Genomic DNA, 17,270 nt, shown 5'->3' on the forward strand with positions numbered 1-17,270 from the left:
GTGAGACCCTAGATGCATAGGAATCCACAGATGGTGCTGGTGATGAGCTTCTGCTATTCTCCAGTGATTTACGTTGTATATGATCTAGGACATCGCTAAGTTGGCTAAATTCATTTGGATAGGACCGCGAGATTTCTGCGATCATTTCTGCGAAGGTATTCTTCTCCGAAGGAGAATTGGGGTTGGTTGGGAGTGGTGGGAATTCATCGGCGGGTTTGCTTCGGGTTTGTATAGGGGAGCGGCGTACTCGGGGCATTTTCGAGAAGAAAATGGGTAAAATTAGAGAGAGAGAGTGAGGATAAGGGATAAGGATTTCGAAAATTTAAATCCTTTGTTAGTACCTTACAAGGGGTGGCTATCAAAGCCGACAGCGGACTCACTGCCGGAGGGAGTTTCCTCCCCGGTTAAAGAATTCCTGACCCTTTTGATTGCCTGTTAGTGTTTTAAGAAAATGAAAATAATATTCACCTGATCCTAGGACTCACGTTGGTTCTTGAAATACTTGCCCCCGAAAGGGTTTATTTCATTATAAAAAAAGCCCTAAAAAGGGCAGATAGGTGGAGCAACTGAGCCCCGAAAGGGGCATTTTTGCAACGGTACACTCAAATTTGACGACTTTCTTTGTCAGCGAGAGTTTGAATCGCAGTAGGCGACCCTGCGTTTACCGGTGTGTTTTCTAAATAAAACAGTGACCGATTATACAGAAGTCCTTGTATCCGTACGTGCGACCTTCTCGTAGCGCTCTAAGAAAGCAACTGGAGATAAATTTATTTATGACCTTCTTTTATAGCTTTGCCCAACATTACGGAGTACTAATCTGGGATTGGTGCGTACTTTTTCTAATGGGCGGAGCCGATAGGTATTATAAAGAGATTAGGGAAAATTCTTAGGTCAGTATTTTGAAGTCTTTTCGAAGTTATCATCGGATTGTTTTAGTAGGTATATAGAAAAAACAAAACAAAAGAAAAATAATGACCGGTCGTGGAAAAGGTGGTAAAGGACTTGGAAAAGGGGGTGCAAAACGACACCGAAAAGTTTTACGTGATAATATCCAAGGAATTACCAAACCTGCTATTAGAAGATTAGCTAGACGTGGAGGAGTAAAACGTATATCGGGATTAATTTACGAAGAAACTCGTGGAGTTTTGAAAGTGTTTTTGGAAAATGTTATTAGAGATGCCGTAACATACACTGAACATGCTAAAAGAAAAACGGTAACGGCTATGGATGTTGTTTATGCTTTAAAACGTCAAGGTCGTACTTTATATGGTTTTGGTGGTTAATTTTCATTTTTCATATGTGAAGTAGAAGAATATGTCCTCTATTGCATTTCCATAGCATATGTATATATAAAAAAAAAACGGTTCTTTTCAGAACCACAACATAATTTGCTTGAATATGAAAATTTAAAAAAAAAAATAAATAAATAAGTAAGTAAAAAAAGAACTTACACATTAGTTTGTTCTCTTATATATAAGAACAACCTCGCATTTATTGATACGCACATACATACTACATACATGTATACATAATAGATAAGAAAATAAGCGAGTAGAGGAACTTTTATTTATTTTTATCTCATTATTTACAATTTTTGTTTCTAGTACGAACGTTTCTATTAACGATGTTAAAAATAGTCACATAACCACAATTTCAGTTATTATTACAGATGATAAGTTTTCTTATATATCAGGGCATTTTTTTCTTCTTTTTTTTTTATCTAACAGTACACGTTACACGAGAATCTCTTCTATCTCAACCAAAAAAAAAAATAGAGAAATCAACGAATCAATAAATCTATATATATATATATATATATATATATATATATATATATATATATATATATATATAAAATGATATATCTATATTATAATCTCTTTCTATATATATATATAAAAAAAAATAATTGTGGCCCTTAAAAGGGCCGGTTTATGCATATGTATGTATTTCGATAAAATAAAGAAAAATAATATAATGAATAAAGAATTAAGCTTTCTTTTCTGTCTTTTTCGGTAAAAGTACAGCTTGAATATTGGGAAGAACACCACCTTGTGCGATGGTTACTCCAGACAACAATTTATTCAATTCTTCATCGTTTCTGATAGCTAATTGTAAATGCCTTGGAATTATACGGGTCTTTTTGTTATCTCTAGCAGCATTTCCTGCTAATTCGAGTACTTCGGCTGCCAAATATTCCATAACAGCTGCCAAATATACTGGAGCTCCGGCACCGACTCGTTCTGCATAATTGCCTTTTCTCAACAAACGATGTATACGTCCTACAGGAAATTGTAATCCAGCTCGGTTTGAGCGAGACTTTGCCTTTCCCTTTACTTTACCACCTTTACCACGTCCAGACATATTTTTTTTATATTTTCTTTTTCCAAAAAAAAAAAAAATAGAACTCAGTCAATTGATAACTATGAAGCAACCGATGCGACGAAACTAACTGTTAAACAAAAAATTTAAAACTCGACCTATCTATTTATATTAACATGCCCTACCAATGAAATTATAGCAAACGCGCAAACGTAGAAGGGCGGAGCCTATTACAATTACGTACGTTGATATAAAAGAGAGGAAAATTGTGCGTGCTGTAAATTCTAATTTTATCCACTTTTCGATAAATACGGTACGTTATCCAAGTGTTTCTATTATTTTTTTTTTTTAAAGAGAAATAATGCCACCAAAAGCTAGCGGAAAGGCAGCGAAAAAAGCCGGAAAGGCTCAAAAGAATATTTCGAAAGCCGACAAAAAGAAAAAAAGAAGGAGGAAGGAAAGTTATGCTATTTACATTTACAAAGTACTTAAGCAAGTTCATCCTGACACCGGTATATCGAGTAAAGCTATGAGTATAATGAATAGTTTTGTTAATGATATATTCGAACGTATCGCCGCCGAAGCATCCAGATTGGCTCATTATAATAAACGTTCAACAATTACAAGTAGAGAAATTCAAACTGCAGTGAGATTATTGCTTCCCGGAGAATTAGCAAAACACGCAGTCAGTGAAGGAACTAAAGCCGTTACCAAATATACCAGTTCTAAATAATAAATATAACACATCTACTATATTGACCGAAAATTTTTTATTTTATTTACTTAAATAATATCATCGACCAAAAAAAAAAAACGGTTCTTTTCAGAACCACAATACTATTTTTGTTATTTATATATGATAACAACGAACGAACGAACGACTTTAATTCAATTGAATTCTATTAAATATGAATAAAGATGATATTCCACTTAACTGAAAATTATATATATATATATATATATATATATATATATATATATATATATATATATATATATATATATATATATATATATATATATATTATATAAAAAAACTTTCTAACGTCGCTTTTGTTTTAAAAAGTCTCATATACTAATTCATTGTCGGCTAAAGGAAAAAAAAACTCGACCGTCGGTAAAATAAAGCATACAAAGCGGTTGGTGTCGGTTATCGTTGGTTAAAGTAGTTTTTGTGGCTTCTTTGAAGTTTTGTTAAAAGTAAAAACACTCTTTTTTGTTCTTTCTAAATTGGTTTGAAATTTTAAATAAAATATGTTCATTTCCTAAAATAATATATTATACAATGTAAAAAAAATTGTCGGATAAAATATTAAATAATATTGTAATAGACAGACATATTTTGCGAATAGAGCAAAGTTCGTTTAAAGAAAATTTAATCAGTCAATCAATCTATTGTAATAATTATAATTTGCTACTACCATCATTCAATATCTAAAATGAAATATACGCGGATTCCAATATTGAAATTTGATATTTTTTTCTTATATTTAGTATGTCGGAAGATTTTTATTGAAAAATACTCATAATAATATATATTAGTTACGAACATATAGTAGAAACGTGTAGCGCAAGTCAGGGTAGACATGTCACCATTCAAATGATAATTGCGGTATTATTTCAATTGGTTTTCATATTTTTAAATATTGGTCATTATTGTGAATAGACACGTTTCTATTTACGTTCATTGTATTTTAAGAAGGACTTTTATTTAATTTCGAAATTATATCTAAAGTGCTAAGCATCGTCGGAAATAAATTTTTAACCATTTTTAAGTGGTACTTTTTTTTAATAACAAACGTTATTAGCCGTTATTAAATTATAGTAAAACCTCGGCGAAAGTTCGAAGTATACCTTAGTTAGTTCTTCGTCAATTTTTTTCATTACATTCGATTCGAAAATCTCGAGGAAACCAAGGTTTTTGAGGTTGGTTTGGTTTATGAGGTTCGTTTTTTAACTTAGTTCTATTCGTTCGTTCAGTCTTCCGTCCGCTTCATTTGAATGACTACTCTTGTAACTCATTACACGCGGAAAATTAAAAGTCTTTTATACTACTAAGTGTATATATAGAGGTGAAATTTTATATAACGAAATATAAAACTACATCCAATATTTTTTTTTCTTTTTTTCTTTATATCAGTTTAGTGTAGTTTATCGACGATATAATAACACACAAGGTTGTTAGTAGTTATGGCGGATATAGAAAATCAAACTTCGGTTGTAACCGCAACGTCTGCGTCTAATTCACCGCAGGTTTCGTCGTCTCCAATAAATAAAAAGGAAAAAAAAGCTAAAAATCCTAGGACCAAACCATCTCATCCACCGACTTCGGAAATGGTAAACAATGCGATCAAAGGTTTAAAGGAACGCGGAGGCTCATCTTTACAAGCAATTAAAAAATACATTGCTGCCAATTACAAAGTTGATGCAGAAAAAGTAGCGCCATTCATCAAAAAATATTTGAAAGCATCTGTAGTATCGGGATCTTTGGTACAAACTAAAGGTAAAGGAGCTTCGGGATCATTCAAGTTAGCTTCGGCAACTTCAACTGGTGGTACTTCGGCTAAAACGAATGCTATTGACAAAAAGAAAAAGAAAACAGCCGCTTCTACTACAGGCGTAACTAAATCCAAGAAAATTGTAACAGCAGCAAAACGAAATGCTATTATTGGAGGAGGAGTAGATAAATCGAAAAGTATTAAGAAATCTAATAAAGGCAAAAAAACGACAGGTACAGCAGCGGCGGCATCCTTAAAAACTTCGACGACAACAACAACACCGATTACTGATAAGAAAGGCGTTAAAGTTGCCAAAAAAACGGACAAAAAATCTTCGGCCAAAGGAGGAGTCGCCGCCGCCGCCGCCGCCTCCAATACAGCCAGTGCCGCATCATCCGAAATTAAAACGAAGAATCCTACTAAAGCAAAAAAATCCAATAAAGGCAGTCCCACGAAAAAGCCGAAAGCACCAAAACCGAAAACTGCGAAAGCAGCTGCTAGCAGTTCCTCTCCTAAAGCAAGAAAAGCCGCCGCCGCTCCTAAAAAGAAGAAATAAAAAGAATATTTTTTTTCTGACAGAAAGATAGTACAACAATCGAGAAGTATTATCGGACTGATGATGGGTACGACGACAATCGACAATAATAACAAATGGCCCTTATCAGGGCCACAATTTTTTCATTTATTTATGAAGAAAATGAAAAACAAATGTGTTTGTTTTGATGAAACAAGAATTTTTTGAATTTCGTTTCAATAATTGATATGTTATATTATATAAAATATTTTCATCGATCGATGTAATTGTAGGTTGTTACCTTCTAGATTTGTCTCGACCTACCTAGGATATAGTAGATATAATGTGTTTTATAAACATTCAATTATTATATGTCGATATTGTCTAAAATTTGTTAGTTAAAAATAATAATTTTTCTCTATTTCGTGTGTGTGTGTGTGTGTGTGTGTGTGTGTGTGTGTGTGTGTGTGTGTGTGTGTGTGTGTGTGTGTGTGTGTGTGTGTGTGTGTGTGCGTGCGTGCGTGCGTGCGTGCGTGCGTGCGTGTGTCTTCTTTATCCAATCAACAATCACATCTTCCTTTTATATTTCAATGTTTTCAAACGAACACCTATGTTTATATTAAGATATTATACTACTATCATAAATGTTAAATTATTTGTGGTTCTGAAAAGAACCGTTTTTACTTACTATATATATATATATAAAACAAAAAATCTATTATCAAATAGATAAAATGTAATTCTATAAAAAAAAAAAAAAAATTTTTTTTGTATTTATGCTCGTTCTCCGCGAATTCTTCTAGCCAATTGGATATCCTTGGGCATAATGGTGACTCTTTTAGCATGAATGGCACACAGATTAGTATCTTCGAATAGACCTACCAAATAAGCCTCACTAGCTTCCTGGAGAGCCATAACCGCTGAACTTTGAAAACGTAAATCTGTTTTAAAATCTTGTGCTATTTCACGAACTAATCGTTGAAATGGCAATTTTCTAATAAGTAATTCGGTACTCTTTTGATAACGTCTTATCTCACGAAGAGCTACTGTACCTGGCCTATAACGATGAGGTTTTTTTACTCCTCCAGTAGCTGGTGCGCTTTTACGAGCGGCTTTCGTCGCTAATTGTTTACGAGGAGCTTTCCCTCCAGTCGATTTTCTAGCCGTTTGTTTAGTACGAGCCATCTTATTTTTTTTTTTTTTTTGTAAGTATACAAGAAATTTCAATATACTAAACCGCTATAGCAGCTTGATACACACACAATGAATGAGATAAATTTAGAGAGAGAGAGAGAGAGATTCGTTGTGAAAATTTAGGAAGGAAGGTTTTTTTTTTTTGGTAATTTGGTTAAGATTTGTTTAGGCCCTGATATAGGAATTTTTTCCTCTGCAGGGCTGGGTGTGGGGATATTTAGTTGGGAAGTGTTTGCAGGCTGCTTCTAGCGGTGTAGTTACATTTTTTTAGTTCAAGATTTTTTTTTTCTTTTTATATTTTTTTTTTTGGTTTTTTTTTTTATATTTTTTTTGTTTATTTTTTGTTTTTTCTTAATCTAATTGGGGGTGGGCGGGTACAGCTGCGGCTGTATTATTCCCTATCGTCGGACATTTGTCTGGAGAATTGGTTCTCCAGGTTGCAGGGAAACCGCAGAAAACCTGCAACTCCGACGATGGATGACTATGTGGGTGTGTGTTGGGGGTAGGAATTTATCTGATTGATGTGGGAGCTACTATTGAGGAAATTGAGGAAGGATGAGGAGGGACTCTTTCGCTACGGAATTCTTGATTCGATGGATCGAATCAATTAGAAGGGGCTTGAAACGGGGGTTATGTCAGTATTGACATAAATGGTGTTGCTAGGGGTAAACCTACACTTTTTCAGTGGGACGTGTTTGGTTTTTGGGTGAAAGCGAAATGAATGCGGTTACCCACGCCGCTGGTTACGGTACAATTATAACCGTAAAAAGGGGGAATGAGGCGTTGTAGCGTTTCGGCTACTAGCGCCCGAGAAGTAGGGATGGCATTCATTATGGTTGTTGCCAGGATTTCAATTAGGATTTTAGTGTCAGTAGACAGGTCATAAGGGGTTTGAGGTTTTTCTAGGGTGACTGGGGCTGTATCCTGGGGGGCTTTCGGAGTTTCAATCCTTTTCGGACAGCGGGGGTGGAAGGCGGGGTGAGGTCCACCGCAATTTTTACAGGTAGGGGAGTTAGCTTTTGGGCATTTTTCTGGCTTGTGACCAGAACCACCACAGGTTGGGCAAATAGGTTTGGCATTGCAGGTGTCTGCGGAGTGGCCGGTAGATGAGCAACGGTTGCAATATTTGGGGACTGCGGGTATGGTGTTTGAATTTGAGGCTTCGCAGTAGTGCGAAAGCCCGTGGAAGTTGATACCCTTGGTTAGGGCGTGATGGTAGGCGGTTTCGGAATCTGTAATAATTCGGAACATGGATGTGGGTTTATTTGTGGATCTAGCTATGATCCTCCAAGTTTTAAGGACAGGGAATTTCAGGATAGAAAGGATCTCAAGGAACTCTTCTTCGGTGTAAGATTGGTCTACATTCTTGCAGACCAGAGAAAAGGTAGTTTTTTTAGTTTTACTGGTTAGGGGTTTTTGGACCCGTTGGGGAGAGTTTATTGGGATTACGACGATTTTCTCGTCGCCTATGGCGTAACGGATTTTCCTTGCCAACGTTTCGTGATTAAACGTGGAAGGAATTTTGAGGAGGGCGGTTCCATTGGGGTTAGCTTTGAGAAAGCTCATTTGTCCCCTCAACAGCTCTTGCGTGTTGAGGAGATTGTAGAGCTCTCTCTGTGAGGAATATTTGGTTGGGAGGTTTCTCAGATTGAGTGTTTGAATTGGAGGACCTTGAGAGGAGGAGCGAGATTGAGGTTGTTGTTGGGTGATGGTTTGGGATTGTTGGTGGGTTCTGGGGGTCTGGGGTTGTTGGTGGGTTCTGGGGATCTGAGTTTGAGTTGGTGTTTGGGGTTTGATAGAATTTTGGGTATTTTGTTTTGACTTTTGGCTTTTTGTTAAGGGAATTGATTTTGAAATTAGAGGGGGAATATTTTTTTTGGGAATAGCGCCTAGTCGGGAGTAATCAACCTGTTTGGGTTTATAGCTGGCTGATTTCTGTGAGACCCTAGATGCATAGGAATCCACAGATGGTGCTGGTGATGAGCTCCTGCTATTCTCCAGTGATTTACGTTGTATATGATCTAGGGCAATGCGAATTTGGCTAAATTCATTTGGATAGCGACGCGAGACTTCTGCGATCGTTTCTGCGAAGGTTTTCTCCTCCGAAGGAGAATTGGGGTTGGTTGGGAGTGGTGGGAATTCATCGGCGGGTTTGCTTCGGGTTTGTATAGGGGAGCGGCGTACTCGGGGCATTTTCGAGAAGAAAATGGGTAAAATTAGAGAGAGAGAGTGAGAATAAGGGTGAAGGATTTCGAAAATTGAAATCCTTTGTTAGTACCTTACAAGGGATGGCTATCAAAGCCGACAGCGGACTCACTGCCGGAGGGAGTTTCCTCCCCGGTTAAAGAATTCCTGACCCTTTTGATTGCCTGTTAGTGTTTTAAGAAAATGAAAATAATATTCACCTGATCCTAGGACTCACGTTGGTTCTTGAAATACTTGCCCCCGAAAGGGTTTATTTCATTATAAAAAAAAGCCCCGAAAAGGGCAGGTAGGTGGAGCAACAAAGCCCCGAAAGGGGCATTTTTTGCAACGGTACACTAATATAACGACTTTCTTTGTAAGCGAGAGTTTGAATCGCAGTAGGCGACCCTGCGTTTACCGGTGTGTTTTCTAAATAAAACAGTGACCGATTATACAGAAGTCCTTGTATCCGTACGTGCGACCTTCTCGTAGCGCTCTAAGAAAGCAACTGGAGATAAATTTATTTATGACCTTCTTTTATAGCTTTGCCCAACATTACGGAGTACTAATCTGGGATTGGTGCGTACTTTTTCTAATGGGCGGAGCCGATAGGTATTATAAAGAGATTAGGGAAAATTCTTAGGTCAGTATTTTGAAGTCTTTTCGAAGTTATCATCGGATTGTTTTAGTAGGTATATAGAAAAAACAAAACAAAAGAAAAATAATGACCGGTCGTGGAAAAGGTGGTAAAGGACTTGGAAAAGGGGGTGCAAAACGACACCGAAAAGTTTTACGTGATAATATCCAAGGAATTACCAAACCTGCTATTAGAAGATTAGCTAGACGTGGAGGAGTAAAACGTATATCGGGATTAATTTACGAAGAAACTCGTGGAGTTTTGAAAGTGTTTTTGGAAAATGTTATTAGAGATGCCGTAACATACACTGAACATGCTAAAAGAAAAACGGTAACGGCTATGGATGTTGTTTATGCTTTAAAACGTCAAGGTCGTACTTTATATGGTTTTGGTGGTTAATTTTCATTTTTCATATGTGAAGTAGAAGAATATGTCCTCTATTGCATTTCCATAGCATATGTATATATAAAAAAAAAAACGGTTCTTTTCAGAACCACAACATAATTTGCTTGAATATGAAAATTTAAAAAAAAAAATAAATAAATAAGTAAGTAAAAAAAGAACTTACACATTAGTTTGTTCTCTTATATATAAGAACAACCTCGCATTTATTGATACGCACATACATACTACATACATGTATACATAATAGATAAGAAAATAAGCGAGTAGAGGAACTTTTATTTATTTTTATCTCATTATTTACAATTTTTGTTTCTAGTACGAACGTTTCTATTAACGATGTTAAAAATAGTCACATAACCACAATTTCAGTTATTATTACAGATGATAAGTTTTCTTATATATCAGGGCATTTTTTTCTTCTTTTTTTTTTATCTAACAGTACACGTTACACGAGAATCTCTTCTATCTCAACCAAAAAAAAAAATAGAGAAATCAACGAATCAATAAATCTATATATATATATATATATATATATATATATATATATATATATATATATATATAAAATGATATATCTATATTATAATCTCTTTCTATATATATATATAAAAAAAAATAATTGTGGCCCTTAAAAGGGCCGGTTTATGCATATGTATGTATTTCGATAAAATAAAGAAAAATAATATAATGAATAAAGAATTAAGCTTTCTTTTCTGTCTTTTTCGGTAAAAGTACAGCTTGAATATTGGGAAGAACACCACCTTGTGCGATGGTTACTCCAGACAACAATTTATTCAATTCTTCATCGTTTCTGATAGCTAATTGTAAATGCCTTGGAATTATACGGGTCTTTTTGTTATCTCTAGCAGCATTTCCTGCTAATTCGAGTACTTCGGCTGCCAAATATTCCATAACAGCTGCCAAATATACTGGAGCTCCGGCACCGACTCGTTCTGCATAATTGCCTTTTCTCAACAAACGATGTATACGTCCTACAGGAAATTGTAATCCAGCTCGGTTTGAGCGAGACTTTGCCTTTCCCTTTACTTTACCACCTTTACCACGTCCAGACATATTTTTTTTATATTTTCTTTTTCCAAAAAAAAAAAAAATAGAACTCAGTCAATTGATAACTATGAAGCAACCGATGCGACGAAACTAACTGTTAAACAAAAAATTTAAAGAGAGAGAGAGAGAGATTCGTTGTGAAAATTTAGGAAGGAAGGTTTTTTTTTTTTTTTTGGTAATTTGGTTAAGATTTGTTTAGGCCCTGATATAGGAATTTTTTCCTCTGCAGGGCTGGGTGTGGGGATATTTAGTTGGGAAGTGTTTGCAGGCTGCTTCTAGCGGTGTAGTTACATTTTTTTAGTTCAAGATTTTTTTTTTCTTTTTATATTTTTTTTTTTTTTTTTTTTTTTGGTTTTTTTTTTATATTTTTTTTGTTTATTTTTTGTTTTTTCTTAATCTAATTGGGGGTGGGCGGGTACAGCTGCGGCTGTATTATTCCCTATCGTCGGACATTTGTCTGGAGAATCGGTTCTCCAGGTTGCAGGGAAACCGCAGAAAACCTGCAACTCCGACGATGGATGACTATGTGGGTGTGTGTTGGGGGTAGGAATTTATCTGATTGATGTGGGAGCTACTATTGAGGAAATTGAGGAAGGATGAGGAGGGACTCTTTCGCTACGGAATTCTTGATTCGATGGATCGAATCAATTAGAAGGGGCTTGAAACGGGGGTTATGTCAGTATTGACATAAATGGTGTTGCTAGGGGTAAACCTACACTTTTTCAGTGGGACGTGTTTGGTTTTTGGGTGAAAGCGAAATGAATGCGGTTACCCACGCCGCTGGTTACGGTACAATTATAACCGTAAAAAGGGGGAATGAGGCGTTGTAGCGTTTCGGCTACTAGCGCCCGAGAAGTAGGGATGGCATTCATTATGGTTGTTGCCAGGATTTCAATTAGGATTTTAGTGTCAGTAGACAGGTCATAAGGGGTTTGAGGTTTTTCTAGGGTGACTGGGGCTGTATCCTGGGGGGCTTTCGGAGTTTCAATCCTTTTCGGACAGCGGGGGTGGAAGGCGGGGTGAGGTCCACCGCAATTTTTACAGGTAGGGGAGTTAGCTTTTGGGCATTTTTCTGGCTTGTGACCAGAACCACCACAGGTTGGGCAAATAGGTTTGGCATTGCAGGTGTCTGCGGAGTGGCCGGTAGATGAGCAACGGTTGCAATATTTGGGGACTGCGGGTATGGTGTTTGAATTTGAGGCTTCGCAGTAGTGCGAAAGCCCGTGGAAGTTGATACCCTTGGTTAGGGCGTGATGGTAGGCGGTTTCGGAATCTGTAATAATTCGGAACATGGATGTGGGTTTATTTGTGGATCTAGCTATGATCCTCCAAGTTTTAAGGACAGGGAATTTCAGGATAGAAAGGATCTCAAGGAACTCTTCTTCGGTGTAAGATTGGTCTACATTCTTGCAGACCAGAGAAAAGGTAGTTTTTTTAGTTTTACTGGTTAGGGGTTTTTGGACCCGTTGGGGAGAGTTTATTGGGATTACGACGATTTTCTCGTCGCCTATGGCGTAACGGATTTTCCTTGCCAACGTTTCGTGATTAAACGTGGAAGGAATTTTGAGGAGGGCGGTTCCATTGGGGTTAGCTTTGAGAAAGCTCATTTGTCCCCTCAACAGCTCTTGCGTGTTGAGGAGATTGTAGAGCTCTCTCTGTGAGGAATATTTGGTTGGGAGGTTTCTCAGATTGAGTGTTTGAATTGGAGGACCTTGAGAGGAGGAGCGAGATTGAGGTTGTTGTTGGGTGATGGTTTGGGATTGTTGGTGGGTTCTGGGGGTCTGGGGTTGTTGGTGGGTTCTGGGGATCTGAGTTTGAGTTGGTGTTTGGGGTTTGATAGAATTTTGGGTATTTTGTTTTGACTTTTGGCTTTTTGTTAAGGGAATTGATTTTGAAATTAGAGGGGGAATATTTTTTTTGGGAATAGCGCCTAGTCGGGAGTAATCAACCTGTTTGGGTTTATAGCTGGCTGATTTCTGTGAGACCCTAGATGCATAGGAATCCACAGATGGTGCTGGTGATGAGCTTCTGCTATTCTCCAGTGATTTACGTTGTATATGATCTAGGGCATCGCTAAGTTGGCTAAATTCATTTGGATAGGACCGCGAGATTTCTGCGATTATTTCTTCGAAGGTATTCTTCTCCGAAGGAGAATTGGGGTTGGTTGGGAGTGGTGGGAATTCATCGGCGGGTTTGCTTCGGGTTTGTATAGGGGAGCGGCGTACTCGGGGCATTTTCGAGAAGAAAATGGGTAAATTAGAGAGAGAGAGTGAGAATAAGGGATAAGGATTTCGAAAATTTAAATCCTTTGTTAGTACCTTACAAGGGGTGGCTATCAAAGCCGACAGCGGACTCACTGCCGGAGGGAGTTTCCTCCCCGGTTAAAGAATTCCTGACCCTTTTGATTGCCTGTTAGTGTTTTAAGAAAATGAAAATAATATTCACCTGATCCTAGGACTCACGTTGGTTCTTGAAATACTTGCCCCCGAAAGGGTTTATTTCATTATAAAAAAAAGCCCCGAAAAGGGCAGGTAGGTGGAGCAACAAAGCCCCGAAAGGGGCATTTTTTGCAACGGTACACTAATATAACGACTTTCTTTGTCAGCGAGAGTTTGAATCGCAGTAGGCGACCCTGCGTTTACCGGTGTGTTTTCTAAATAAAACAGTGACCGATTATACAGAAGTCCTTGTATCCGTACGTGCGACCTTCTCGTAGCGCTCTAAGAAAGCAACTGAAAAAAAAAAAAAAAAAAAAATTTAAAACTCGACCTATCTATTTATATTAACATGCCCTACCAATGAAATTATAGCAAACGCGCAAACGTAGAAGGGCGGAGCCTATTACAATTACGTACGTTGATATAAAAGAGAGGAAAATTGTGCGTGCTGTAAATTCTAATTTTATCCACTTTTCGATAAATACGGTACGTTATCCAAGTGTTTCTATTATTTTTTTTTTTAAAGAGAAATAATGCCACCAAAAGCTAGCGGAAAGGCAGCGAAAAAAGCCGGAAAGGCTCAAAAGAATATTTCGAAAGCCGACAAAAAGAAAAAAAGAAGGAGGAAGGAAAGTTATGCTATTTACATTTACAAAGTACTTAAGCAAGTTCATCCTGACACCGGTATATCGAGTAAAGCTATGAGTATAATGAATAGTTTTGTTAATGATATATTCGAACGTATCGCCGCCGAAGCATCCAGATTGGCTCATTATAATAAACGTTCAACAATTACAAGTAGAGAAATTCAAACTGCAGTGAGATTATTGCTTCCCGGAGAATTAGCAAAACACGCAGTCAGTGAAGGAACTAAAGCCGTTACCAAATATACCAGTTCTAAATAATAAATATAACACATCTACTATATTGACCGAAAATTTTTTATTTTATTTACTTAAATAATATCATCGACCAAAAAAAAAAAACGGTTCTTTTCAGAACCACAATACTATTTTTGTTATTTATATATGATAACAACGAACGAACGAACGACTTTAATTCAATTGAATTCTATTAAATATGAATAAAGATGATATTCCACTTAACTGAAAATTATATATATATATATATATATATATATATATATATATATATATATATATATATATATATATTATATAAAAAAACTTTCTAACGTCGCTTTTGTTTTAAAAAGTCTCATATACTAATTCATTGTCGGCTAAAGGAAAAAAAAACTCGACCGTCGGTAAAATAAAGCATACAAAGCGGTTGGTGTCGGTTATCGTTGGTTAAAGTAGTTTTTGTGGCTTCTTTGAAGTTTTGTTAAAAGTAAAAACACTCTTTTTTGTTCTTTCTAAATTGGTTTGAAATTTTAAATAAAATATGTTCATTTCCTAAAATAATATATTATACAATGTAAAAAAAATTGTCGGATAAAATATTAAATAATATTGTAATAGACAGACATATTTTGCGAATAGAGCAAAGTTCGTTTAAAGAAAATTTAATCAGTCAATCAATCTATTGTAATAATTATAATTTGCTACTACCATCATTCAATATCTAAAATGAAATATACGCGGATTCCAATATTGAAATTTGATATTTTTTTCTTATATTTAGTATGTCGGAAGATTTTTATTGAAAAATACTCATAATAATATATATTAGTTACGAACATATAGTAGAAACGTGTAGCGCAAGTCAGGGTAGACATGTCACCATTCAAATGATAATTGCGGTATTATTTCAATTGGTTTTCATATTTTTAAATATTGGTCATTATTGTGAATAGACACGTTTCTATTTACGTTCATTGTATTTTAAGAAGGACTTTTATTTAATTTCGAAATTATATCTAAAGTGCTAAGCATCGTCGGAAATAAATTTTTAACCATTTTTAAGTGGTACTTTTTTTTAATAACAAACGTTATTAGCCGTTATTAAATTATAGTAAAACCTCGGCGAAAGTTCGAAGTATACCTTAGTTAGTTCTTCGTCAATTTTTTTCATTACATTCGATTCGAAAATCTCGAGGAAACCAAGGTTTTTGAGGTTGGTTTGGTTTATGAGGTTCGTTTTTTAACTTAGTTCTATTCGTTCGTTCAGTCTTCCGTCCGCTTCATTTGAATGACTACTCTTGTAACTCATTACACGCGGAAAATTAAAAGTCTTTTATACTACTAAGTGTATATATAGAGGTGAAATTTTATATAACGAAATATAAAACTACATCCAATATTTTTTTTTCTTTTTTTCTTTATATCAGTTTAGTGTAGTTTATCGACGATATAATAACACACAAGGTTGTTAGTAGTTATGGCGGATATAGAAAATCAAACTTCGGTTGTAACCGCAACGTCTGCGTCTAATTCACCGCAGGTTTCGTCGTCTCCAATAAATAAAAAGGAAAAAAAAGCTAAAAATCCTAGGACCAAACCATCTCATCCACCGACTTCGGAAATGGTAAACAATGCGATCAAAGGTTTAAAGGAACGCGGAGGCTCATCTTTACAAGCAATTAAAAAATACATTGCTGCCAATTACAAAGTTGATGCAGAAAAAGTAGCGCCATTCATCAAAAAATATTTGAAAGCATCTGTAGTATCGGGATCTTTGGTACAAACTAAAGGTAAAGGAGCTTCGGGATCATTCAAGTTAGCTTCGGCAACTTCAACTGGTGGTACTTCGGCTAAAACGAATGCTATTGACAAAAAGAAAAAGAAAACAGCCGCTTCTACTACAGGCGTAACTAAATCCAAGAAAATTGTAACAGCAGCAAAACGAAATGCTATTATTGGAGGAGGAGTAGATAAATCGAAAAGTATTAAGAAATCTAATAAAGGCAAAAAAACGACAGGTACAGCAGCGGCGGCATCCTTAAAAACTTCGACGACAACAACAACACCGATTACTGATAAGAAAGGCGTTAAAGTTGCCAAAAAAACGGACAAAAAATCTTCGGCCAAAGGAGGAGTCGCCGCCGCCGCCGCCGCCTCCAATACAGCCAGTGCCGCATCATCCGAAATTAAAACGAAGAATCCTACTAAAGCAAAAAAATCCAATAAAGGCAGTCCCACGAAAAAGCCGAAAGCACCAAAACCGAAAACTGCGAAAGCAGCTGCTAGCAGTTCCTCTCCTAAAGCAAGAAAAGCCGCCGCCGCTCCTAAAAAGAAGAAATAAAAAGAATATTTTTTTTCTGACAGAAAGATAGTACAACAATCGAGAAGTATTATCGGACTGATGATGGGTACGACGACAATCGACAATAATAACAAATGGCCCTTATCAGGGCCACAATTTTTTCATTTATTTATGAAGAAAATGAAAAACAAATGTGTTTGTTTTGATGAAACAAGAATTTTTTGAATTTCGTTTCAATAATTGATATGTTATATTATATAAAATATTTTCATCGATCGATGTAATTGTAGGTTGTTACCTTCTAGATTTGTCTCGACCTACCTAGGATATAGTAGATATAATGTGTTTTATAAACATTCAATTATTATATGTCGATATTGTCTAAAATTTGTTAGTTAAAAATAATAATTTTTCTCTATTTCGTGTGTGTGTGTGTGTGTGTGTGTGTGTGTGTGTGTGTGTGTGTGTGTGTGTGTGTGTGTGTGTGTGCGTGCGTGCGTGCGTGCGTGCGTGCGTGCGTGTGTCTTCTTTATCCAATCAACAATCACATCTTCCTTTTATATTTCAATGTTTTCAAACGAACACCTATGTTTATATTAAGATATTATACTACTATCATAAATGTTAAATTATTTGTGGTTCTGAAAAGAACCGTTTTTACTTACTATATATATATATATAAAACAAAAAATCTATTATCAAATAGATAAAATGTAATTCTATAAAAAAAAAAAAAAAATTTTTTTTGTATTTATGCTCGTTCTCCGCGAATTCTTCTAGCCAATTGGATATCCTTGGGCATAATGGTGACTCTTTTAGCATGAATGGCACACAGATTAGTATCT

The 17,270-nt window shown here is 36.0% G+C and overlaps 2 protein-coding genes across 2 annotated transcripts; both read left to right on the top strand.

Moving 5' to 3' along the window:
* The first annotated feature begins 4,510 nt into the window (after positions 1 to 4,510).
* On the top strand, positions 4,511 to 5,379 carry LOC130903303 (histone H1-like). Its single transcript, XM_057815410.1, has 2 exons — positions 4,511 to 4,873; positions 4,970 to 5,379. Exons 1-2 carry the CDS (start codon positions 4,513 to 4,515, stop codon positions 5,374 to 5,376), a joined length of 768 nt encoding a protein of 255 aa, XP_057671393.1. The 5' UTR covers positions 4,511 to 4,512; the 3' UTR covers positions 5,377 to 5,379.
* A 10,219-nt stretch (positions 5,380 to 15,598) lies between these two features.
* Positions 15,599 to 16,467, top strand: LOC130903299 (histone H1-like). The gene is made up of 2 exons (XM_057815407.1): positions 15,599 to 15,961; positions 16,058 to 16,467. Exons 1-2 carry the CDS (start codon positions 15,601 to 15,603, stop codon positions 16,462 to 16,464), a joined length of 768 nt encoding a protein of 255 aa, XP_057671390.1. The 5' UTR covers positions 15,599 to 15,600; the 3' UTR covers positions 16,465 to 16,467.
* Positions 16,468 to 17,270: the final 803 nt, after the last annotated feature.

Source organism: Diorhabda carinulata, unplaced genomic scaffold (genome assembly GCF_026250575.1).
Source record: "Diorhabda carinulata isolate Delta unplaced genomic scaffold, icDioCari1.1 Dcau_22, whole genome shotgun sequence".
Lineage (NCBI taxonomy): Eukaryota > Metazoa > Arthropoda > Insecta > Coleoptera > Chrysomelidae > Diorhabda > Diorhabda carinulata.